This window comes from Macaca nemestrina, chromosome 10, assembly GCF_043159975.1.
Source record: "Macaca nemestrina isolate mMacNem1 chromosome 10, mMacNem.hap1, whole genome shotgun sequence".
In the NCBI taxonomy this organism is placed as follows: domain Eukaryota; kingdom Metazoa; phylum Chordata; class Mammalia; order Primates; family Cercopithecidae; genus Macaca; species Macaca nemestrina.
In genome coordinates, this window is record NC_092134.1 from 62,864,239 (window position 1) to 62,891,694 (window position 27,456).

At 38.0% G+C, this 27,456-nt stretch overlaps 1 protein-coding gene across 3 annotated transcripts in view; it reads left to right on the forward strand.

Annotated features, from left to right (window-relative positions):
• Nucleotides 1-27,456, forward strand: part of LOC105473481 (protein tyrosine phosphatase receptor type B) — a 121,668-nt gene that overhangs the window by 28,934 nt on the left and 65,278 nt on the right. For all 3 annotated transcript variants that reach the window (XM_071071443.1, XM_071071444.1, XM_071071445.1), the window contains 6 exons: nucleotides 95-368; nucleotides 13,136-13,414; nucleotides 14,701-14,958; nucleotides 16,862-17,125; nucleotides 19,170-19,439; nucleotides 22,099-22,359. In XM_071071443.1, coding sequence (XP_070927544.1) covers nucleotides 95-368; nucleotides 13,136-13,414; nucleotides 14,701-14,958; nucleotides 16,862-17,125; nucleotides 19,170-19,439; nucleotides 22,099-22,359 — 1,606 coding nt within the window. The remainder of the gene's footprint in view (nucleotides 1-94; nucleotides 369-13,135; nucleotides 13,415-14,700; nucleotides 14,959-16,861; nucleotides 17,126-19,169; nucleotides 19,440-22,098; nucleotides 22,360-27,456) is intronic.

The following is a 27,456-nucleotide window of genomic DNA, read 5'->3' on the forward strand; positions in this document are numbered from 1 at the left end:
AGAAGGGAAAGGGCAGCTTAAGGAGCTTGCTGTGGACACGTCCCTGGGCAGTCCAGACCTGGGACTTAAACTGTTGTGTCTGATTCCTTTGCAGACTGGACTGGCGGAGCCAGAGAGATGTAACTTCACCCTGGCGGAGTCCAAGGCCTCCAGCCATTCCGTGTCTATCCGGTGGAGAATTTGGGGCTCACCCTGTAACTTTAACCTCACCTATAGCAGTGACGCCCTGGGGGCCGCGTCGTGCCCTCCCTTTCGGTTAGACAACACCACATACGGATGTAACCTTCAAGATTTACAAGCAGGAACCATCTATAACTTCAGGATTGTTTCTCTGGATGGAGAAGAGAGAACTGTGGTCTTACAAACAGGTAAAGGATGACAGGTGCAATTGGATGGCCAAGCTACTCGGGGTTGGGCCCTGCCTTTTCAAGCTGGTGTTTCATTTGAGTTCCAGGGATACAAAAAATGAAGGTAAAAAATACCTGTGAAGATAAATATTGACAGAAATGTCTGGTTTCCTCAGATCTAGCCAGAAGCAGCTTGGTGGACTTTCAGAGACTCCCTTAGTGCTGAAAACAGCCAACTAGCCACTGAAAGGGTCGGGGTGGGGTGCGGGGTGGTCAGCAAAGAGAAACGTGGGGCTGCGGAGGGAATTTGTTAAAGTGATGTGGTTTACGCTTCCATCGCATTAAATTGTCAAACCCTGGAATAATTTTAAGTAAATGTTTTTAGAATAAATAATAGAAGTACAATATTAGGGATATGCCTTTCCTCAACTTTTATTTTTAGAACTGTACATAAAATCTGCAGGAATAGAAGGGAGCCATTCATCAGGGAAAATTAGAAAAGTCTCTTGAAATGAGGATATGAAAATTGTTTTGTATCTCTTGAGTAATAACCCAAAAGCATAGTATCAGAGAATGTCCTTTGATTACTTTACAGCAATTATTTTCCTTACACTTTTGCTGAATCCCTCCATGTGGATATGTTCAGAGTTTGTCTTTCTTGCCTCAGTTTTCTTAGCTGTAAAATGGGAGTGTTAGACTGGGTCATTCAAGTTCAAGTTCTTACCAAGTGCTCGACACTTAGGCATGGACTGTCATGTACATTACCTCATTTAATCCTCAGAGCTACCCTCAGACATGCTCTAAATTCTTTAACAGTTTTCATGTTTTCTGACTTCATTAGTCTTCATTATCTCTATTTGTTGCAACAGTGAATCCTTACTTTCATCCAGAAATTCAAATTTAAGTTAAAAATTTAAAAGTCAAATTTAGAAATGTGTTGCCCTTACTATTCTTTCACATTTCAACCTGAAACAGGATCATATCTTTTGCTACAGTTCTTTAAAGAGGTGTTAGAAGTTTCAGCTCTAAAGCCAGGTGCAGCAGTTTCGGAGAATTTAACTGGGCTCATGTAGTAAGTCAGCTAGATATTAATTATCTTATTTTTTCAAAGAAAAAAATCAAAGTGCCCCATTACATCACTTAACTTACTTCAGATGAAACTTTTGGATAATATCTGAGATTTGCAGCAACTTAAGTTGAAAAGAAAAATCACTTGTTAAGAATCTGGTGGTTTCTCTGACCGGGTGCAGTGGCTCATGCCTGTAATCCCAGCACTTTGGGAGGCCAAGGCTGATGGATCTTGAGGTCAGGGGTTCAAGACCACCCTGGCCAACATAGCAACACCACGTCTCTACTAAAAATAAAACAAATAAATAAATAAATAATTAGCCAGGCATGGTGGCAGGGGCCTGTAATCCCAGCTACTTGGGAGGCTGAGGCAGAGAATTGCTTGAACCCAGGAGGCAGAGAGGCCAGATGTTCCACTGCACTCCAGCCTGGGCAACAGAGGATACTCTGTCTAAAAAAAAAAAAAAGAAAAGAAAAGTGAACCTGGTGGTTTCTAATATGGAATCGGAGAGCCTGAAATAGACCACATAATTAGAACATTTTACAAAAGTTGAAAGGCTGGGTTTTTAGTCCAAATGTTGTTGGTTTCTTAATATTACAGGATAGTTCTTATAAATACTCATATTGCTAATACTGTGAAATACATAACATAGAACTTACAGATGTGTTAATTACATTTGGAAAGGCCTCTGGCCAACTAGTGTATGTGTTCAGTGGAGCAGAGCAATTTGTAAAAGCAGGCTGAGCTTTCAGAAGTTTGTTGGAGAAAGGATTAAGACCTTTAAGAAGCCAGAATATGGTTGTTTAAACCAGAGGATTTACTTTTTGGAAAAACAGTAATGGAAAAGGACTCACTGTGAGTGTTACTAGTTAGAATAGGCTTTGAGTTTAATTATGCAAGTAGGTGTTTCAAGTCCAGAGGCATTTCTGAAATGTAAGAAATACTTGCATTTTATTGACCATGTTGAGTAAAACACGACTTCATTAGCATCCACAATGTGCTAGCATTCGGGGTTCTCACCATTTTTCTTAAAGAGACACAACTGTCTACAGATATTATGAGCTTCGTGATAAATGTGAAGCGTGAAAGTTGCAGGTGGTATTTGCATAATGATAAATTTCCCACACTTATTTGTATGATGGTTGTTTAGATTAAAATTACTTTTTTAATTAAGATATTTTAAAAATTGTTTCAAGGAGGAATTTTTTAGTTAGTTGTTATTTATTTATTTGTCAGTAGTTCTTTCTACATTTTAAGGACATATGTGAATTGTTCACTTAGTTAATACAAAGTAGTAGTATTCCCTTATGTTGATTGCTGAGCTATAAAGATGAGATGCATAAATCATATTTTACTGTTATTAAAGCAATGCCAGCTAGTATAATATTGAGACTCAGACAAACTTCAAACAAAAAAGTCATTGAAAATATCTGTGCTTTCTTTATTCCATTGTGCCTGTCTTATCAATCTAAAACAAAATAGAATGAGAGCATGACATGATTTGGATAGAGGTATAGTAGTTGCTTAGATGATCTCTATATCATTCCAAGTGTGACTTGCCTGATTGTTTTTCCTGAAAAAATGTCTAAAATAGCTCATTATTTTCAAGCCATGTAGACATGACCTTAAGGATAAATTTTTTTTTTTTTTTTTTTTGAGATGGGGGTCTCACTCTGTCACCCAGGCAGGAGTGCAGTGGCGCGATCTCAGCTCACTGCAAGCTCCGTCCCCCCGGTTCACGCCATTCTCCTGCCTCAGCCTCCCCAGCAGCTGGGACTACAGGCGCCACCACCACGCCTGGCTCATTTTTTGTATTTTTAGTAGAGACGGGGTTTCACCGTGTTAGCCAGGATGGTTTTGATCTCCTGACCTCGTGGTCCGCCCGCCTCAGCCTCTCAAAGTGCTGGGATTACAGGTGTGAGGCACCGCGCCTGGCCAAGAATAAAAATATTTAATTAAATGGGCAATATTTTAGCAATAGTCATTTTTCATTCCAGATTTAAAATCAGAATCGAAGAACATACTAGATTTAAACCCAGTTAAGTGCACATGTATCAAACATAATACTGCAGGGAACTATGCCAGGTAGTGATTAGTAAGCTTATAAAGATGACTAACAAAAAGTGGTTCCTGACCTTGTTGTCTCGTGCAGAGGTGAGAGACGGTTATGATGAAAGTGGCAACAGAGTTTTATCTCATCTTTTCTGGATGAGGACTTTAGTCTGCCTCCTGTATGCCATGCTTTTATAACCATAGAGGACAAGATATTTGGTAATTCTCAGGTTTATTTGGTCATTAAATGGTCAATGCAACAAGAATATCCTTTGAAAGCCAAATTGTTTAGTGTGAACTCACCAGACATCAGACAATGAACATACCAGATATGGAATAAGTTGGCTTTTTTTGTTGTTGTTGTTACTTCTTGTAGAGCTCTTCTTAAACTTGGCACTTTTGAAGACTGTACTGAGTCTGGAGCAGAGGTTGCAAACTGGCGGCCTCTAGAGACATCTAGGTGTCTAAATAATAGCTGTGCTGTGTTTGGCTCACGTAGTGTTTGCGAAAATATGCAGATTATTTCACCAGCATTAAAAATTGAAAATTCACATTAAAACCCAAATATATGGATTCTCTGAAAATTTTGGAAGATTTAGCAAAACTGTGCCTGAAACTCCCTAGAGCTGACTTGTGGCTTCTCCTTTTGGACACCAATTCACTGGAATACCAGTTCATTTATTTCCTTACCTGAATGCATTCTGGGACATTTGAATTTGTGACTTCTACTTTGCAGTTTTCATTTGAAAATTTTAGGGAGCATTTATTTGTCTGGCAATAGAAATAGGTTTTCAGTACTTAAATGGCATCTAATCCATAGTAGGTGTTCCTTAAATACTGATTAAATGGATGGATAGATGGATGAATGGAAAGATGGATGAATGGTGGATCTGGGCATGGATGATGAGTAGAAGATAAAGATAGATAGATAGATAGATAGATAGATAGATAGATAGACAGACCGACCGACCAATATATAGATACAGATAAGTACGTAGATGTGAATGAATGAAATTAATATTTCAGTGAGAGAATGTACGTATACTAAAAATATGGTCTGTTCTCATTGGATTATGGGTAAATTACAGAGCCCAGGGAAGAGGTGTAATGGTAGATAAGTTTACCTGTAGAAATAATATTTTAACAGCATTTTCCCTCTTGTTAAGTCAGTTTCAGCTACTTATTAATCAGCCTAGAAAAATAAAAAACAAAACCTCTCAAATTATTTTAATTATTTTAATATGACTAATTTATTTGTCTTTAATAAAAAACATTTTAGGAACTTTAATTGTTGAATCATGATATCAACTATTATTTCCACTTCGAAATGTTGCTTATTGTATTGGTTTATTAGGAGTGCCTTAACAAAATATCACAGACTCTGGGTGGCTTAAACAACAGAAATTTATTGTCTCACAATCTTGGAGGCTAGAAGTCCAAGGCAAAGGTGTCTGCAGGTTTAGTTTCTTCTGAGGCCTCTCCTTGGCTTGCAGATGGCACCTTCTTGCATGTCCTCACATAGTGGTCCCTCTGTTTATGTTGTCTGTCTGTTAATGTCTTCTCACAAGGACACCAGTCATATTGGCTTGGGGCCCACTCTAATGGCCCCATTTTAACTTAATCACCTCTTTAAAGGCCGTATCTCCACATACGGTCACATACTGAGGTACTGGGGTTTAGGTTTAGGGTTTCAACATATGAATTTGGTGGGGATACAATTCATCCCCTAATACTTTTATAGTTTTAAACATAAGCCATCATTTCTTAATAATATCTGTAGGTTACCGGCATCGAAATATCTTGCAGAGCTGGTAATGAAAACATATTTTTGGTTTCTACCCCACTTGGAAAGAATTAGAATTTAGAAGGAATAGAGCTGAGGGAATCTGCATTTTAAACAAATATCACAGTGAATCGATGCACACAAGTTCAAGAACTATTGACATAATTTTTCTATTATTTGTTGGCATTAAGATTTTGATACAATTCTTCTTAATGCATGATCGAATCTATAATGCCTAGGAGTATTTATCTTTCCCAGGAAGAGAGGAGTACTCTCATATTTGTTTTGTGCTTCTTTAAAGATTTATTTTATTTTTTTAATTTTTTTCAGACAGGATCTTGCTGTGTTGCCCAGGCTGGAGTGCAGTGGCACAATCACAGCTCACTGCAGCCTTGACCTCCTAGGCTCAGGCAATTCTCCTGCTTCAGCCTCCTGAGTAGCTGGGACTACAGGCACCCAACACCACGCCCAGCTAGTTTTTAAAAATTATTTGTAGAGATGGGGTCTCCCTATGTTGCTCAGGCTGGTTTTGATCCTCTGTGCCCAGCCTGCTTTGTGCTTTTATAGCATATAAAAGACTGCCACATATTATGTTTAATTGGTAACAGTATAAAATACATATTATACTGACCATCTATAGTTTAATTTTATTTTCATGGCAACCCTGTGGAGGGCGTATAGTGAAAGGGTAGGTTGCATAGAGACTAAGAGTTGAGTTTTGAAGGCAGACTGCCTCTACCGCTTCCTAGCCATGTTATTTTGGTCAAGTTACTTAACCCTTCCAGGTCTGTTTCCAAACCTACAAAATGGGGATCGTATAATAATAATAACTCATGGGGTTGTTACGAAGTTTTCATTGGTTCAAACATAAAATCTAGAAAAGTTTTTTTGTCACATATGAAGTGTGCAGTGAGTTTACTATTATTACTTCCAGGTTGGAGATGAGATTGGCCTTCATAAGAATTAACTGACAATGTTTACAAATTCACACAGCTAACATACAATAGAGTCAGAACTTGAACTCTTGTTCACTGGCTCCAACTCCAGTATTCTTTCCACTACTCTGCAAAAAGGATATTATTTGTAAGTTGGCATTAGTTTTTTCAAATTACCACGTGTTATTTTATTATTTTTCAAGTCAACTTTTAAAGAGGACCAAATACCTCATAAAATCTTTTAAATATATATATAGTTAGCATACACAAAAATGGGATAATGGTTAAATATGTTTTAGTGTGAAACAATTGTGAGTCACTATTGATCTTTGATTGTGTTGAACTTTTGGTGATGACTTCAGTATTTTGCAGTCAGCTATTTACAGTGCATGTATTTCAGGAATTTTAAGGTCAAACTGAGCTACCTATATGGAATGAACCAGCCCAATTCTCTGAAATTGGTCTTCCTTTATGTGCCTAGAAATATTTCTCTATTAATCTGACTTCTGTTGGAAGGCATGGCATTTGACACACTAGCTAGGAAGAAATAAAAGCTAATTTGTCTGGACAGAATGAAAAAACAAACAAAAAACAAATGTTTGCCTTCCATTCCTAGATGCCAGTTTGCTGGAATCCCCCTGGGAACAAAAGATAATATTACACTTTTCTGACTTTGTAGGAGAAACAAACCCCATTCTATATGTATGAATGTATATAAATTAAGATGCATATATACCCCTAAACATATAATATGAAACTCAAATGAACACAGTAAGTATCTATCTAGGTTTGCAGGGATTTTTGTTTTTGATATTGTGTTTTCTTCCTTTTATATGGAAAAACTCAGTAACTAAAAAGGTAAAAAAGATAGTATAATGAACTACCATGTACTCATCACCTCCCTTCAATAATTACCAATTTATGACCAACCTTGCTTCATCTATATCCCCACCCGCTCCCCCACTGCGCATCATTTTGATACAATCCAAGCCCTGATTATTTCATTTCATTTGTATATATTTCAGTCTACATCTCTGGGTGATAACCACAATATAATTATCACACCTAACGTTAACAATAATGCCTTAATACCTACATGTCCAGGTTTGGAAGTACATATCAAGTGACAGCTCATGAATTTATACATAAGAAGGCTTTTGGACAGCAATCTGATTAGAAGAGGGGGCCAGGGGACTTCTCTGCATATTGCATGTATATAGCATTTTAGATAATATTGAAAAAGCCTCAGTTATTGATATTAAAGAATTGGGCTGAAACTACTGAAGAATATCATGGGGATGAGGGTGCATTAATCTCATTAAGTTGTCTGGGTGCCCTCAGTGCTGACATGGTTCTCTAATATTCACTAAAAGTGAGCTTCTCATTTTAGATCTAGTGTATACGGATGTTACATTAAATGCACAGCAACCTGATGTATTAGCATAATATAATGCATCGTCTTTAAAGTAAGCCAGAAAACTGACTATTGTCAAACAGCAACAATAACAAAGTAAAAGAAATTACCTCTCTAGAAATGTATTTAAGTAACTGGAGTTGTGCACAATTCTTTTCTATTTTGTTTTTCTTCTCATTTTCAAAAACCTGCACCAAAGGATGGTTTGGTTTTTTGCTCCATCCCCACCCTGATTTTTACAAGTAATCCTCCAATTATTTCATATGAATAGTGGATGTTTACTTCATTTTATATAAAATGCTACATAAATGCAGTTCCAATCAAGTTTCCTAACCACTCTCCTTGTAACTAGATTGGTATCCCAATTTCTGTAAAGATGCTGTTCTTTGCTTGGGAGGCAGGGATAAAATCCAGTTTGAGAAGAACTCGAGTGCCTAGGAAGAAACTTAGACTTTATCCTGAAATAGAAATTCAGGAAAAATTTTTGATGCTTCAAGGGGAATGAGGATGATGGATGGGGCAGATGTACAAAGAGATTATTTGGCAATCATGGAGGAAAGACAGAAAATAAGGAAGAGGCTGGGCGTGGTGGCTCACGCATGCAATCCCACCCAGCACTTTGGGAGGTTAAGGTGGGAGGATCATGTGAGCTCAGGAGTTTGAGACCAGCTGGGGCAACATGGTGAAACCCTATCTTTACAAAATAATACAAAAATTAGGCTAGGCGTTCTGGCTTATGTTTGTAATCCCAGCACTTTGGAAGGCTGAGGCTGGCGGATCACGAGGTCAGGAGTTCAAGACCAGACTGGCCAACACAATGAAACCCCATCTCTACTAAAAATATATAAATTAGCTGGGCATGGTGGTGGGCGCCTGTAATTCCGCTACTTGGGAGGCTGAGGCAGGAGAATCACTTGAACCCAGGAGGCAGAGGTTGCAGTGAGCCGAGATTGTGCCACTACACTCCAGCCTCGGCAATAGAGCTAGACTCCGTCTCAAAAAAAAACAAAAAAAAAAAACAAAGTTGGGCATGGTGGTGTGCACCTGTGGTCCCAGCTACTTGGGAGGCTGAGGTGGGATAATCACTTGATCCCAGGAGGTTGAGGCTGCCGTGAGCCATGATCACATCACTGGACTCCAGCCTGGGTGACAGAGCAAGGCCCTGTCTCAAAAGAAAATAAGGAAGACACTTAGAAGACTCTCAAAGTAATCTAGCACAAAATGAAGATTCTCCAGGTAAAGGCAATAAATAAGGAAAAAAGGGAACGAGCAAGAAAAATATTATTTTCAAAAAAGGAACTTTCATGATCACAGAATTAGATTGAACTGTCATTACTGTTGTTATTAATTTTGACTATGCTACAATAGCAAACCACCATCTGAAAAATTCTGTAAATATGCCTATCATTTTCCATAGACATCAATTTTTATTTTTTGTCATTACACTGAATATGCAATTCATGACATCATTTCCCACACTAGGACAGCTAAGTTGTGATAGAAAGAAAACACAATTTAGAGACAGGTATTGGAAGCTCAACTGTACTACCTGTTCCTATACAACATGAGTGAGTCATTTAATGTCTCTGAGCCCCTATTCCAACTGAGAAAGCATGTTATAAATTATCAGATGTAATATAGTGCTGTTATGCCTTTAAGAAAAGCTTTTGGCACGAACCCATGGATTAGCTGCCCTTTGTTATAAGGTTGAATTTATTTCTATAGCAAATACAATCATTTCTAATTCTAAAGAGTCTAGAAATTTCTATATCAATAGATACTAATGTTTTAATGACCATGCTGTGACAAAAACAATTAAGAAGCAAATATTATTTGTGCTGTAAATATAGCTTTCTTTCTTGTTTTAAATAACATTAAAAAAAGACAGGGTCTTTCTGTGTTGCCCAGGCTGGAGTGCAGTAGCTATTTACAGGCACTATTATGACGTACTACAGCCTCCAAACCTGGACTCAAGCAACCCTCCTGCCTCAGCCTCCTGAGTAACCGGAACTAAGGGCACACATCACCACACTTGGCTTCCTAAATCACATTAGAAAAAAAAAAAGAAAAGAAAAGAAAAAAAGAATTCATTCTGGTTCAGGAATTTTGCCATACTTTGCCTTTTCCTTTGAGAACAGAAAAATTGTGTTGACATCAAGCCTGCTTATGGAACTCTGGGGCTTTCTGGTGCTGGTAGATTTATTCAAGTATTTAAATGAATACTATAGAACTTACTGTTGTTATTCATTTTGACTATGCATTTGTCGTTCCTTATTTCAGGTCTGTTGGGAACCAAGAAGTACAAAGTGCTTTAAATTTATGGCTAATGATAAATATTGATATATTAATCAAGACTAAAGCTATGATTTATTATTTTTGATTTATTATTAGTTCTCATATTTTGTAATACTTCACTGGTTACTATGTGTATGAGTGTGATGAGTGGAAAAACCAGACTATCAATGCACACATCTGTGCACTGATACCTTTAAACATCTGCATAAATCATATAAAGTCAAGTAGGATTTCCTAATTACGTACGATCTGTCATGTGATCAGAAGATTATAGGTACATGGCTAAATTTTCAAGTAGCATTAAAAATTCTGTCTCCATATATATATATATATATATATACACACACACACATATTTAATACATACATACACACACAGACATATTATATGAAATGTGCACTCCTGATAGAAGTACCTAATACAATTTTGAAAACTTTTTAAATCCATCAGAGTTTTTATTGGGCTTAGATTGAAAGGTAGTCTGAAAACTATTTAGTTTCTGCAGCATGCATAGCAATAGTGGACAACTGCCAGCAAAGGGCTTTATCACAGTATAAATGGGGTTTTAAGTGTTTGTTTCCAGTGCAGGTTCTCGCAGCCCAGGCACTTCCCAGTCTCATTGTTCCTTTGTTCTAGCGGATGTACAAAGGATTGACTGTTTTGTTTTGTGGCTCAGAAAGATTAGATAAAGTCTGCATTTCTGAACTTCACCCTCTAGGCACGCAACCTTAAAATTTATTTCTATGTCTCATATTTTGTGGATTATATATGTTTAGATTCTACTGATGATAACATTATTTTTTAGAATTTTTATCTGGCTTGAAAACACTTGTAGATGACAGTATTGATCCCTTTTGAACTATCACTGGAAGTAGCTGTCCCTCTCATCCTTGTCCTTAAAATGCCACTTCAGCAAAAGTATGTCATCTCAGTCAGGTACGACAGCATTGTTCTTGAGTTTCACTGACTATTAGAATCTCATAGTCTCCTCTATATCTTGTTACTTCTCAAAACTGCCTTGGAATGTAAGTAGTAGTATTATACTCCCCAGACAGATAGGAAAGTGGAGGCTTAGACAGGTTAAATAGCCTGCCCAAAGTCTCATGACTTTGTCAGAGCTGAGATTTGAATTTAATTCTGACTCCAAAGCTCATGCTGTCTGCCATTACATTTCACTGCTTCTGTGGCGATATTTTCACCTAATTATAGGAATAATAATAACAGCTAACATTGAGCACTTACTACATGCCAGACACAGTTCTAAGTACTTTTTATATAGTATTCAATTTAATCTTCATAACAACTTTACTAAAAAGATATTATTTATTATCAGGATTGCATAAATGAAGAAACTGAGGCACAGGGAGGTTAAGGAATTGCCCAAAGCACACAGCTACAAATAGGAGAGCCCAATTCAAGCCCAGGCTGTCAAACTCTAGAACATATGTTCTTCGGGTGAACCAAAGGGCTGTGCTGTGGTTGAACCATGCAACCTTGTCTTCCAAGCTCACCTGTGTTTCGGGCACTCTGTTAATGTTTGTCTTAGTTACTGCTGCCTCAGCTTGCTTGTCAGCTAAAATTTATGTTATTATTAATTATCGATGTTATAAATGTGGCATATATAATTTTACAGTATGAGATACTTATATAAATCATAGCATACAACATAGAAACATTAGATTTCATAGGCTCTATTAAGCCTGTGGTATCTATTGGTCAGCCATACATAGTCTTATGAGTTGTCTGTTTATAACTGCCTTTTGAATATAGAGTAAGGCTATCTTATTTCTTTTTTATATGTTAATTGCAGGTGAACATCATCTTAAGACATATAAGAAGGTTATATTTTCTAATTAAGGTCTAGAATTCCTGGTGTTGTATTGTGAACACAACATGGTCTACCAGGAAGTAGTGAAGTTTCTATAGCCATGCCATTGTAATATCTGTCCTGACCCTTCAATATTGGTCTCCAATATCTTGATCCCACTTTCTAGACCAAGAACCATGTTGGATTTCTGAAAATTTCTCCTAAAGATGTCTCACAATAATCTACTCTCAGCACTCAGGGTAGGGGCAGCCCCTTATTTCTTAGACTTTACTCCCCGCTGTACCAAAAGAATGGCTGCTCACTAAATATTGTTGACTTAGTTCCTAACCCAGATATGCTTTTCATTCTATTCAAGTTCAATGGTGGAGATTCAACCACAGGCAAAGCAGGACTTCTCAAACTGATCCTTGGCTTTGAGAGTTGAAATAAGATGAACAGTTGGGTGCAAGATTTGCCCATTCCCACATACTCTGGGTGCTCCGGCAGCATCAAAGTGCCCCAAAATTGAGATGTTAAAAATCTAGGGATATAGGGGGCCAGGTGCGGTGGCTCATGCCTCTAATCCCAGCACTTTGGGAGGCCGAGGCAGGCAGATCACCTGAAGTCAGGAAGTCGAGACGAGCCTGACCAACATGGTGAAACCGTGTCTCTACTAAAAATACAAAAAAAAATTAGCCAGACGCAGTGGCGTGTGCCTATAATCCCAGCTACTAGGGAGGCTGAGGCAGGAGAATCACTTGAGCCCAGGAGGCGGAGGTTGCAGTGAGCCGAGATCGTGCCACTGTACTCCAGCCTGTGCTACAAGAGCAATGCTCCATCTAAAAAAAAAAAAAAAAAAAAAAAAAAAAAGTCTAGGGATATAGGGAGTCCCAGCTAGTGGGAGAATCCATTTTGGTAAGCAAACCTATCCTAGGTTTATAATCAGATCTGTATCTTTTGTGGTTGTCTAATATCTAAAAAACCACCCAAAGTTACGTATACTAGACACCAACAATCTACAACCTAGAAAGAAGTTCAGTGTATATTTCAAATTATTTCTTAATATCTGCATTTTCTGTTGAGATCTTCAGTATTTATCCAGGCATAACCTGGATGTTTGTCAATGTTTGAAAACTTTGCTAAACCGCAAGCCAAAGAAAATATAACTTTGCTTGAACTTTCAAGATCAGAGCTACCTTAACAACAACAACAAAAAAGTTTTCGTAGAAAAAGGAATTCATATGACTAGTAGCTAAATGTTTTGTTTTTTTTTAAGAAAGTGAAAGGGTAGGTTTGGAAGTGAAGCAAAATGCCACTTTATTTCACAAATAACAGATTTTTAAGAAAAATGAATCTGGACTGCAGTAAAATAAACAGTTATTTGCAAAAGTCTTCAAGCCATGTTCTTTTTTTTTTTTGTATTTGCCTTGCAGATCCTTTACCTCCTGCTAGGTTTGGAGTCAGCAAAGAGAAGACTACTTCAACCAGCTTGCACGTTTGGTGGACTCCTTCTCCCGGAAAAGTCACCTCATATGAGGTGCAATTATTTGATGAAAATAACCAAAAGATACAGGGGGTTCAAATTCAAGAAAGTACTTCATGGAACAAATACACTTTTTTCAATCTCACTGCTGGTAGTAAATACAATATTACCATCACAGCTGTTTCTGGAGGAAAACGTTCTTCTTCAGTTTATACCAATGGATCAACAGGTAAGACCTGTTTATTTATAGCTGAGTAGTTCATAGGATACTTTCCAAGTTATACTATTCAAGGAATAGGAGTAAGATTGCTACTCCAGAGCAAAATTAATTAATTAGCAATTAGTTAAATTTTTAAAAGGAGCTTGTGGGATACAGTGGACAGACTGGACTGAAAATAGCATGCGTGGCTATGCTGGTCACTTGCTGAATGGTTTTGAAGAAGTCATGGGACTTCCCTGGAATTGGAGTTTTCTCCAATTTGGAAGAGATACTCCCTAATGGCTCTTCTAACTCAAATCAAAGCAACAAGACTTTCTGCCCCATTTTCTGAGTTTGTGCCATAAAACTTATTTTTTAGATGTTTTTATTCTTTGTATACTCTTCTTATAACATCAAGTCATAAAGTTTCCTAAATATTCCTATGTTTGAAACAAGTATTTGTTTCTTCGATGAGGTGAAGAATAAGCCATCTGTGCACCCACATATTATGATACACACGGCACATCACTACCTCCTTCCATAAAGTACATGTCTTTCATGTCATTCGCTCTCCCCTCATTTTCTCTCTTTTTAATTTTTTTTTAATTATACTTTAATTTCTGGGATATTTATACTTTAAGTTCTGGGATACATGTGCAGAACGTGCAGGTGTACACATGCCACGGTAGTTTGCTGCACCCATCAACCCGTCATCTACATTAGGTATTTTTCCTAATGCTGTCCCTTCCCTATCCCCCCAACCCCCCAACAGGTCCCGGTGTGTGATGTTCCCTTCCCTGTGTCCATGTGTTCTCATTGTTCAGCTCCCACTTATGAGTGAGAACATGCAGTGTTTGGTTTTCTGTTCCTGTGTTAGTTTGCTAAGAATGATGGTTTCCAGAGTCATCCATGTCCCTGCAAAGGACATGAACTCATCCTTTTTATGGCTGCCTAGTATTCCATGGTGTATATGTGCCACATTTTCTCTCTTTTTAAAATCTCCCTCTCCATTTTTCATCTTCTATAGTTCTTTCCTTTCTCTTTTCCACTTACTGCTGTGCAGTGTTATATATTTCATTGGCAAAAGCTACCTTAATACCTATGAAGTGGGGGAGATAGACAAGTAAATTATGATGTAACTTCAGGCTGCAGACTTTGAAAACAGTACTAATCAAAGTTCCAGTGAAATTTCCAGAATCCTGTTATTTATTAATGCTATTACCAAGTTAAGATGAATGTGTGACTTCTAATTAAATGTATATGTCTCCTATAAGGGAATTATGAATGACATTTGGACATGCATTTTATCTCACTAGTGCCATCTCCAGTGAAAGATATTGGTATTTCCACAAAAGCCAATTCTCTCCTGGTTTCCTGGTCCCATGGTTCTGGGAATGTGGAACGATACCGGCTGATGCTAATGGATAAAGGGATCCTAGTTCATGGCAGTGTTGTGGACAGACAAGCTACTTCCTATACTTTTAACGGGCTGACCCCTGGCTACCTCTACAACCTCACTGTTGTGACTGAGGCTGCAGGGCTGCAAAACTACAAGTGGAAACTAGTCAGGACAGGTAAGTTCTCCCTAGCTAGCTAAAGAAGAAGAAAGCGAATTCAAGGGGATGTTTAATAAATCAAGTTTATTATTTGAATAACAGTAATATAGGACAAATGGAAATTCTTATAAGGTATAGAAGACCAATATCCACTTTTGTACTCAGAAAAAGAAGGATTCTCTTTTATTCTAAAGTTTAGGCTAGCCCTTGGCAACATTTTGAAGTAGGCAAAGTTAATTACTGATATGGACCTAGTTTCTCTTCTTCTCTTTTTAATACTCCGTCTCCTTGCTAAGGATTCCTTCTTCCTTTTCTTAACCAGGGATCCACTGTCTTTATGACATCACTCACAGAGAACCAGAATTACTTTCTCCATGCTATACATAGCCCTACTCCTGTGTGACAGTCATGTCCAAAATTTTCTATCTAACCACATGACCTGGGACCCAATACTACAGGACCTATTCCCACAGCCTACCCTAGACTAATAAATGAATCTATGCTAAGTGTTAATGAGTAATTTACACAAACTTTCATTCAGCCAATAGTTACTGAATATAGGCTAGATGCTGGGCATTGCTGATATAACATCCAAGAGAGACAAAGTCTTTGCCCTCATGGAGCTTACATTTTAGTAGAGTCTAATCCTTCTAGCAAGTCTAATGTGTGAATTAAATCTCCTCTCTTGGTAAGTTATCTAATTTTTAGAGAAACTCTAGTATATGCGGTGCCTTAGACATTAGTTTCTGGAACTATAGGAGGCTGGTGGGAAAGATATTTGAGGATACCAGTACATTTATGTACCTTTTATAGCACACCTCAAATATATGTAGATATTCCTGGCCAAAAATGTTCTGTATATCTTAAAAGTTATTTATGTACATCAAGAGCAAATTGCATTCCTAACTGCCTTATGCAAAATCAGAGTGCTATGCCCATTCTTTTGTTTTGTTTTGTGTTTGAGACAGAGTTTCAGTCTTGTTGCCTAGGCTGGAGTGCAAGGGTGCGATCTCGGCTCACTGCAACCTTGGCCTCCCGGGTTCAAGTGATCCTCTTGCCTCAGCTTCCTGAGTAGCTAAGATTGCAAGCGCCCACCACCACGCCCAGCTAATTTTTGTATTTTTGGTAGAGACGGGGTTTCACCATGTTGACCAGGCTGGTCTTGGAACTCCTGACCTCAGGTGATTCACCCACCTTGGCCTCCCAAAGTGTTGGGATTATAGGCATGAGCCACCGCTCCAGCCGCCCATTCTTTTAAGGAAGCTTCATTAATTTATATTCTAGAAAAAAGTATTCACAAAAGGGTATCTCCTTTTTAATCATTTTCCTTTGATGAAGTAGTAACACAACTCATTAACTTTATCATGATTTAATATAAAAATTAGTTTTATCACATAAAATTTTGTAATTACTAATCAATTGATCAATATATTTACTATGTACTCAATATTATTGAATATTAATCTATAAAGGCGATAAGAAATGAGGCAGATGACAGACCTCTTTGTGCTTTCCACTTAAAGAATTTCTGAATTGGGAAGGACCATTGTGGGGCTTTGACCTAGCCTCATTTGCCAGTAAGAAACACTGTAAGGTTCAGTGAACTAGAAAGAGCTGTCCAGAGTTTCCCAGCTGACCAGTGGCCCAGTCTGAACCAGAATCCAGGCTTCTGCCTGACAAGATTTGGGCCTTGCCACCAAGCACATAGCCTACCTTTGGTTTTACAGCATTATTTTTGCCTCTTTAAATTTTTTTTTTACTTTTATTTTTTCACCATCTGAAGAGGATAATTTTTGCCTGTTAAAGTGCTTGTTTTCTCCAGCACAAGGAATGTGGCTTGCAGAAATAAAATTACAGGTCAAAATTTGCCCATAGGACTGGTGAGATATCCTGAGTCTCTTTTCTGTTCTTTCCTAATTAGCCCCCATGGAAGTCTCAAATCTGAAGGTGACAAATGATGGCAGTTTGACCTCTCTAAAAGTCAAGTGGCAAAGACCTCCTGGAAATGTGGACTCTTACAACATCACCCTCTCTCATAAAGGGACCATCAAAGAATCCAGAGTATTAGCACCTCGGGTCACTGAAACTCACTTTAAAGAGTTAACCCCTGGACGACTTTATCAAGTTACTGTCAGCTGTGTCTCTGGTGAACTGTCTGCTCAGAGGATGGCAGTGGGCAGAACATGTGAGTCTTGGGCTCCAGAATGTTCCTTGGTTGCTCAAATCACTCTCTGATCCACCTTAGAATAGGACAAAATAAGTTAGCAGGAAAACTCCTTTCCCAGTCTGAGAAGTGGAGCCTATGTAACTGAAGGTGTCTGGGGTAGGGCCCATTTGTCTGAGTCACTTAGGCAAATGAGTTTGGATTTCTGAATGATGTGCATATTGTTTCTGTCTTATGCTTTTTCATGTCACATCACTTAAGTAGCATAAATGCATTAGCATTGATGCCAGTATATAAAACATTTCTGACTCATTCTTACAGTGAGAACCAGTTAGCGTTTAACCATGTTTTCCATACATTATTTTATTAATTTATGTCCTCAAACACTTATCTATCCAGTGCCTTATATGTGTAAATTACTGTACTATTGTTAAAACAAATAAGACATGCTACTTGCCTTTAAGGCAGGATCCAACAAACTACCCCATCTGGTGCCAAATCTGGTCTGTGGCCTGATTTTGTTTAGCCCTCAAGCTAAGAGTGGTTTTTACATGTTTAAAGGGTTGTACAAACAAATAAGCAAACAAACAAGAAAAAGATGAGACAGAAACCATATGTATCCTGCAAAACCTGAAATATTTACTACCTGATCCTTACAGAAAAAATTGTCCAACTTCTGCTTTAGAAAAGTTTCATTTTAATCACACAGATGTAGAATACATACATGTACAAAAAGAAAAATAGTACATTTTAATAATAGTGACTGTATTGATATTTCCATGTATCAGGCACTGACAAAATAATTTACACCCATTATTTCATTTAGTTCTCACAACAAAACTGTGAGAGATGTCCTGTTATTATTAGCATTATACGGATAATTCAAAGAGGTCAAATAATTTGTCCATAGTTATCCACTCAGTAAGTGCTGGAGCTAGAATTTAAACTAGGCTATTTGATTCCAGAGTCCATTCCCTCTGCTATTAGAGATCTGAAGTAAACGCTATATGGTCAAAGAGGAAAGAGAACAAAATTCTCTTTCATAAGAGCAGCACAAACTTGGAGGAAATGGGAGCAGGGCGCGGTGGCTCATGCCTGTAATCCCAGCACTTTAGGAGGCCGAAGTGGAGGGTTGCTTGAGCCCAGGAGTTTGAGACCAGCCTCGGCAACATAGTGAGACCTTGTTTCTACAAAAAAAAATAATAATAATAATTAGCTGGGCATGGTGACATGTGCCTGTGGTCCTAGCTACTCAGGAGGCTGAGCTGGGAGAATTGCTTGAGCCCTGTGGTTGAGCCATGATTGCATCACTTCACTCCAGCCTAGCAATAGAGTGTGACCCTGTCTCAAAAAAAATAAAACCAACTTGGAGGAAATAGAAATGGTCTTTAATGAGGACCTAAAAAATATAACATTTGTGACAAAGAGGGAAGAGCTTTTGGGGTGGAGGGGACAAAATAAGCAAAGGCCCAGAGGCAGAAGAGCCCAGGAGACTTGCAGGTCTACAAAACATGCAACTGGAGGCCAGCTTTCCAAAGGGTAGGGAAGGAGACAGGATGGCTGCAGAAAGTAGTCTTAGTTAAGACTGGAAGGATGTGGGGTCTGAACTTAAAGAGCCAAAAATGTAAGCAGAGGGCTTGACATTTTATTCTGTAGGTTATAGAGAGACCTTGAATGCTTTTAAGCATTAAAAAAAAAAAAAAAAAAAAAAAATAGAGCTTAATCTTGCAAGAACATTAATCTTTTTAGTTGGAAAAAAGAAACAAATGCCTCATGATCACGACATCCAATATCTCTTCCAAAGGATGCCACATTTCACTAGATTATTAACACTGTAACAGAAGATTACATTACTGATATTACTAAAATGATTTTGGCAGACACTTCTTGAGTGTCAAATGTCTCAAAGAACCCCTCATTTGCAATCCACAGACATCAAGAGGGGATAGAAATGTTTTGAACTGCAGATATTGTGTCTCCTATCTATTGCTGCCCAAGAAAAGTAAATGAGTATTCTTACTTTTGGTTTGTAATATCTCCTTTTTGACATCATTTCACCATTTAGTTCCAGACAAAGTTGCAAACCTGGAGGCAAACAGTAATGGCTGGATGAGGTCTCTTGTAGTGAGCTGGTCGCCCCCTGCTGGAGACTGGGAGCAGTATCGGATCCTACTCTTCAATGATTCTGTAGTGCTGCTCAACATCACTGTGGGAAAGGAAGAAACACACTATGTCATGGATGACATGGGGCTCGTGCCGGGAAGACAGTATGAGGTGGAAGTCATTGTTGAGAGTGGAAATTTGAAGAATCCTGAGCGTTGCCAAGGCCGGACAGGTAGGCAAATATGAAGGTGTTAACACCAATGGAAGAGTAATTTGTTCCCTCTCCCAGGTAATCCAGGTAACTGCCGTAACAGCTAATATCATACCCTCGTGTTTTCTGAATTTGAGATATTAAGGACGTTAAGACTAACGTGGGGTTTCTAACACCTAATTTGTCAAATTAGAACATTTAAAATCACTTCCACTAGTAATTCCATTATTTCATGAAAGAAAGCCATTTTAAACACCAAAAGAGTAGGATGGATACATTCCAAAAATAAAGACAATCCTTCCCACAAAAGAAGAACGTTTTGCTAGTGATCAGCATTAGGGAACCATTGCCTTTGACCTCATGCTGACTAATGTGGGGATTTCAGGTACCAAGGAAGAGTGATTAAAGTGGAGAGGGATATATTTGGATTTTAGGGAAGGGAAGAATAAGGCTACTGAAATGAGAAAACAGGCTCAAAGAGGTTATAACTGCCCAAAGCTTTGCAGTATAATCATGACAGCAAGAATCATGTTTCAGTATCCTCATACTGTCAAATACTTATATTGTCAAAGAAGAGAGTTGCACTTCCAAGTTCAACATTTCCTTGATAATCCTTGTAATGTGAAATGCTCGATACTTAGAGTGAAATTCCAATACCTTCTTCTTAGTTTGCCTGATAATAGGGAAATAACTACATGGATTCACTGTTCTTCTTAGAAGAATGTCAAAGAAAAGATCATGACACCCACTTCGCTTGACAACTGTGTCTTGCAGTAATCTCTTCATCTTCCAAATATTAATGTCCACTGGATGATGATCAAAGACCTACAGCAGCTTAAACTAAGCTACTTTTAGTATTTCACAGGACAAGCATCTATGTCGTCTCTAATATTTTATCACTCAAATGACTTGGAAATGAAGATCATAAAACATTAGGAGCTCTCCGCATGTCAGCATAATTCTCAGGAGAACTTTTATTTATTTTTTTATTTTTACTCTTTGAGACAGAGTCTTGCTGTGTCTCCCAGGCCTAGGCTGGAGTGCAGTGGTACAATCTCAGCTCGCTGCAACCCCCACCTCCCAGGTTCAAGTAATTCTTGTACCTTGGCCTCCCAAGTATCTGGGATTACAGGCATGTGCCACCATGCTCAGCTAATTTTTGTATTTTTAGTAAAGACAGGATTTTACCATGTTGGCCAGGCTGGTCTCAAACTCCTGGCCTCAAGCAGTCCACCCACCTTGGCCTCCCAAAGTGCTAGGATCACAGGCATGAGCCATGGCGCCAGGCCAAACATTTGGGTTTTTTTTTTTTTTTTGAGATAGAGTTTCACTCTTGTTGCCCAGGCTAGAGGGCAATGGCGTGATCTTGGCTCACTGCAACCTCCGCCTCCCAGGTTTAAGCGATTCTCCTGCCTCAGCTTCCCAAGTAGCTAGGATCACACGCATGCGCTACCACACCTAGCTAATTTTGCATTTTTAGTAGAGACGGGGTTTCATCATGTTGGCCAGGCTGGTCTCAAACTCTTGACCTCAGGTGATCCACCCACCTCGACCTCCCAAAGTGCTAGGATTACTGACGTGAGCCACTGCACCCAGCCCAAACTTTTCTTAAACTTTATCTCCAGTTTACCTTATTCAGGTAACTTGAAGTAGGCCTCAATGTAAATAATCAAATTATTTCTCTATACCAAAGGAGGAAGATGCAGAGTTAGGGACTCAGTTAGAATGGATTTATAGAAAATTTATGGATGCAAAATTTACAATAAAAATTTTCATACTTGATTCTTTCATAATTTAAGGCAGCAACACTTTATTCCTTTTTTTTTTTTTTTTTTTTTTTTTTTTTTGAGATGGAGTCTTGCTCTGTTGCCTAGACTGGAGTGCAGTGGCATGATCTCAGCTCACTGCAACCTACACCTCCCGCATTCAAGCAATTCTCGTGCCTCAGCTTCCCAAGTAGCTGGGACTAGAGATGTGAGCCACCACGCCTGGCTAATTTTTGTATTTTTAGTAGAGATGGAGTTTTGCCATATTGGCCAGGATGGTCTCAAACTCCTGACCTCAAGTGATCCACCCGCCTCGGCCTCCCAAAGTGCTGGGATTACAGACGTGAGCCACTGCGCCCGACCAACACTTTATTCTTAATGTCTCCTAGAAATTGTAATAATAAAACCTTTTAAATTAATCAATTTTGAGACAAGTCCTCAATTAGATGCTATTATTGCCAGCCAACTCTCCCTTCCATGAACACATCAGTGTCCCCCACCTCAGAAATGAGGGAAAGTTGCACTTGGTCTCCTCAACCTATGGGGGTGACAAATACTCCTAGATCCACCTAAATACTCAAACAGGAACTCTTCTTTGTGATTTTGGGAATGACAAGATTGGAGTAAATATTTTTGTATTACAGAATCCATATAAAAAGAAACTCAAAGTATTATGTAGTCAAAAATCAATGACTCTTCTGGCAAGATGTTTTCCAATTGAGTCTGTATTTCTGGTTACAATACATGAACAAAGTTTTTTGTGATAAGATTTTGTTTTAACACTCAGAGACATTCATAAAGCAAATGTTGAACTGAAACACTCTTAAGGATGGAAGAGAAGAGCTCTCAAAAGTATACTCTATGAATGTGCCTGAGTCCATCAGTGACCCAAGTCTCCATTGCTTTTTCCTCAGTCCCCCTGGCTGTCCTCCAGCTTCGTGTCAAACATGCCAATGAAACCTCACTGAGCATCATATGGCAGCCCCCTGTAGCAGAATGGGAGGAATACATCATTTCCCTAGCTGACAGAGACCTCCGTCTGATCCACAAGTCACTCTCCAAAGATGCCAAAGAATTCACTTTTACTGACCTGGTGCCTGGACGAAAATACATGGCTACAGTCACCAGTATTAGTGGAGACTTAAAAAATTCCTCTTCAGTAAAAGGAAGAACAGGTAATAATCTTTATAAACTTTACATTTTAAAGTGTTCTGTCTGCTGAATTACTATTTAACATGCAATTTACAAGTATTCATTAACCGCCTATTATGTACTAGGCATTGTTTTATGGATCCTTTCTATTGTGTTTGTTTTCTATTTTACCAATTTCAGTTCTTATCTTTATTAGTTCCTTCTTTTTACTTGGCTTGGATTTAGTTTCCTAAACTTGAAAAAGAGTAAAGAACAACCCTTCCAAGGAGTTTTGCTGCAAAGGAGAGTAGAGAAATAGGGCAGCATCTAGAAAAGGAAGTATGGTTGAAAAGAGGATGATTTTTTAAAGGTAGAAGAAATAACAGCATGTTTTATGCTGGAGGGAATGATCTAGAAGATGTAGAAGGGGAATCATGATGATGTAAAGTGAGAGGGAAGAATTGCTGCCGTTTTTCCATGAGTAGGCAAGAGGTATTGGGATCTAGAGCACAAGTGGAGGAATTGGCTTTAGAAAGGAGCATGGGGAATCTAACCTCAGTGTCAGCTGGTGTATTAGTCTGTTTTCACACTACTATAAAGATCCTACCCAAGACTGCGTAATTTATAAAGGAAAGAGATGTAATTGACTCACAGTTCCACATGGCTGGGGAGGCCTCTGGAAACTTACAATCATGGGGGAAGGTCAGTTAGAATGGCGATCATTAAAAAGTCAGGAAACAACAGGTGCTGGAGAGGATGTGGAGAAATAGGAACACTGCTACACTGTTAGTGGGACTGTAAACTAGTTCAACCATTGTGGAAGACAGTCTGGTGATTCCTCAAGGATCTAGAACTAGAAATACCATTTGAACAAGCCATCCCATTACTGGGTATATACCCAAAGGATTACAAATCATGCTGCTATAAAGACACATGCGATGTATGTTTATTGCAGCACTATTCACAATAGCAAAGACTTGGAACCAACCCAAATGTCCATCAACGACAGACTGGATTGGGAAAATGTGGCACATATACACCATGGAATACTATGCAGCCATAAAAAAGGACGAGTTCGTGTCCTTTGTAGGGACATGGATGAAGCTGGAAACCATCATTCTGAGCAAACTATCCCAAGGACAGAAAACCAAACACTGCATGTTCTCACTCATAGGTGGGAATTGAACAATGAGAACACTTGGACACAGGCTGGGGAACATCACACACTGGGGCCTGGTGTGGGGTGTGGGGAGAGGGGACAGGATGGTATTAGGAGATATACCTAATGTAAATGATGAGTTAATGGGTGCAGCACACCAACATGGCACATGTATACCTATTTAACAAACCTGCACGTTGTGCACATGTACCCTAGAACTTAAAGTATAATAAAATAAATAAATTAATTAATTTTTAAAAATCATAGTGGAAGGTGAAAGGGAACCAGGCACCTTCTTCACAAGATGGCAGGAGGGGAAGTGATGGAGATCAAAGGGGAAAGAGCCCCTTATAAAACCATCAGATCTTGTGAGAAATCACTCACTCACATGAGAACAGCATGGGGGAAACTGCTCCCATGATCCAGTCACCTCCCTCCCTGGACACATGCATATTACAGTTCAAGATGAGATTTGGGTGGGGACACAAAGCCAAACCACATCACCTAGGGAAGAGAGAATATGTGGGTAGAGATCCCAATAGGTGGATAGTTGTAGGGTGAGCAGTTATCTTCTAATTGCTCTCATTTTTTCAGTGTAATTGGAAGCAAAGTCATCAAGATTTCCCTTTTAGCTAGACCTCGTGGCTCACATCTGTAATCCCAACACTTTGGGACGCTGAGACGGGCGGATCTTGAGGCCAGGAATTCAAGACCAGCCTGGCCAATGTGACAAGACATGGTCTCTACTAAAAATACAAAAATTAGCTGGGAGTGGTGGCACATACCTGTAATCCCAGATACTCAGGAGGCTGAAGCATAAGAATCACTTAAACCCAGGAGGTGGAGGTTGCATTGAGTCGAGATCCTGCCACTGCACACCAGCCTGTGTGATAGAGTAAGACCCTGTCTCAAAAAAAAAAAAAAAAAAAAATTCCTTTTTCAATGTATATACTATTGTCCTGTATCTTATTTTTCTCTCCTCTTTTGATCCCACAAAAATATAGTTATTGCTTTATATAGTCAACATCTGTTTAGATTTACCTATCAATTTACTACCTTTTTTCTCATTTTTTCCTCCTGCATCTGAGACATTTTATCTGGGATTATTTTCATTTATTCTGGAGAACATTATTCAGATTTCTTCATTGAGAGTTTCTAGGGACAAACTCTCTCAAATTTTGTTTTTGCTGGGCATATTTTTATATAACTCTCATCTTTTTATAGCTCTCTGTCTTGAAAGATAATTTCCTTAAGTTCTAACTCTGTGTTTAAAGTTATTTTCTCTCAGCACATAGAAGATATTATTCTAGTCTTTCTGGGATTTATTGTTGCTGCTGAGTCAGCTATCAGTCTAATTTTTATTTCTCTGAGTCTGTTTGCTATGACTGATTTTTCACCTTTGGTGTTCAGTTGTTTCACAATAATAATCAAGGTGTAGATATATGTCTTTTTGTTTCTCTTGCTTAAGATTGATTGGTATTTCTGTACTTTCCAATTAGTGTCTTTCTACAATCCTGGAAATTCTCAGCTATTAACTCTCCGATATTGCCTCTTGCCCCTTCTCCATTCCCCGCTCTGTCATCTTCTGGTATTCTAGAACACACATATATGAACACATCAATATATTTCATATTTTCCATGTGTTTTCTCTCTGAACTACAGTATAGGTAACTTTCTCATCTCTTTGATTCATTTCATTAATTCTTTCTTCAGCTCTGTCTAATCTATTTTAAAATCTACCCACTGTGTTTTAAATTTTAATTGTTATGTTCTTCACTTTTAAGCATTGTCTTTGGCTCTCTTTCAAATTTATGTTGTACTCTGTTGCCCTTTAGTTATATTTTCATTCCCCTCCTGTATTGTTATATGCAAATTAACAATGTTTATTTTCCATCCCATGTCTGATAATTATAATAGCTGAAATCTTCAGGAGTTAAGTTCTGTTGTCTTTTGATTTTCCTGTCTTTTGTTTATGTTGCTTTATTTCTTTAAATGTATGTGATTTTTTTTTTTACCGTAAGCTTGTTTTCCCTAGAATTTTATTCTGTGGAAATTATTTAAGGACATGTTTGAAGGTGAGTTTCAGAAGGAATTTTCATTTGATTCTTTCAGGTGCACAAGGCTATCAAACCAGACCTACTTTAATCTAAATTGTCAACTTTAGGTTTTTTGACCACCTGGGTTTTATAAATTCAGGTGGCAAACACATTGAAACTATCTTAAGATTATGAATTCTCAGAGGAAATCGTTTTCTCCATCCAGTATTAAGGCTGAAGTTGTATAGGGAGTAAAGAGATACTATTTATTTCACTTATACTTAGAATGTAGCCTTTCCAATGTTATACAAGGTCACCTATGAGTTTCTTCAGCCTGGAAAAATCTACACTTTACCTCCTTTCTCCAATATCCTGCAATGCTATAAAATCAAAACTTACATTTGCATTTGAAAGGGGCTCTCAACACAACAGTTTGCTTTATGATCCAGTTATCTCTCTATCCTTTACTTTTTGGCCTTTGAGAATCCCTTACATTCCTGACAAGGCATTCATTTACATTTTTGTATTTTATCCAATATGTATAGTTGTGTTTATTAAGGATTTTCATGGTATCTAGCCTATCATACTGCCAGAAATGGAAGTTTAAGGCATTGTTTTAGACCTAAGGTCATTTTTATCATCCCCACCACCCATATTGCTGGGTCATATAGTAATGCATATTTAACTTTGTAGAAAACTGCCAAATTGCTTTCCAAAGTGTTTGTGAAATTTTGCATTCCCACCAGCAATGTATGAGATTTCCACTTCCTCCACATTCTCAGCATGCATTACATGATATTAGCAGTTTGTTTTAAAATTTAGCCATTCTAATGGAATAGCCATTATAATAAGATAATGATATCTCATGTGGTTTTAATTTGCCTTTTTCTGATGTCAAATGGCTTTGAGAATCCTTTCACAAGCTTATTTGTCACCCATTTATCTTCTTTGGGGATTTTTTTGTTCAAATATTTTGCTGAATTTTAAAATAGGATTGTTTGTTTGTCCTCAGTCAAAATGTTTTCTGTCGGTTTTTCATTTTGATGTCTAATTTATCAATTTTTGTCTTTCATAAATCATGCTATGGTGTCATATCTAAAAATATTTGCCTAAATCAAGGTCACAAAGATTTTCTCCTAGAAGTTTATAGTTTTAGGTTTTAAATGTAGGTCTGCAACCCATTTTGAGTTAATTTTTATATATGATGTGAGATATGGGTGAAGGTTTTTTTCTTTGCATATAGATACCTGGTAATTCCAGCCCTATGTATTGAAAAGACCATCTTTTCTCCATGAAATTGCCTTTGGATCGCTAAAAAAATCCATTGATAGCATGTTTGTTCTTCTATTTCTGGACTCTCAATTCTGTTCCATCAATCTATGTTTCTGTCTGCCCTTTGCCAGTATTATCCTGTCTTAATTACAAGATTTTTAGTGAAATCAGGTGGTGTTAGTCCTCTAACTTTATTCTTCTTTTTCAAAATTGCTTTGGACACTGTAGCTGTTTGCCTTTCATATAAAATTTAGAATTAAAATTGAATCTTTAGAATTATAACTGAATCTGATCCATATACAGTAGGATTTTTTTAATGAACACATTTGTATCTTAATCCAGAAGTCAATGAACTTTGAGAAAGAGGGGTGCCAAGGTTACAATCCCTTTGGTTATTATAATTCAGGAAAGAGGCACAAAGAAGAATGTATGTTGACCAAATGCCAACTTCAAGATCTGTATATAAGATTTGTTAAACAATAAGTTGGAAGCAATAAATGTTAATTAGGAAAAGGACACAGGCTTAGGGGTTAGACAAATCTAGCTTTCAGTTCCAGGTTGGCTATTTGTTAGCACTGTGATATAAATTACTTACATTTTATGATCCTTGGTTTCCTCATTAATAAATGGAATAATAAAATCAACTTTATAGAGTTCTGAATGGGTGTCAAATA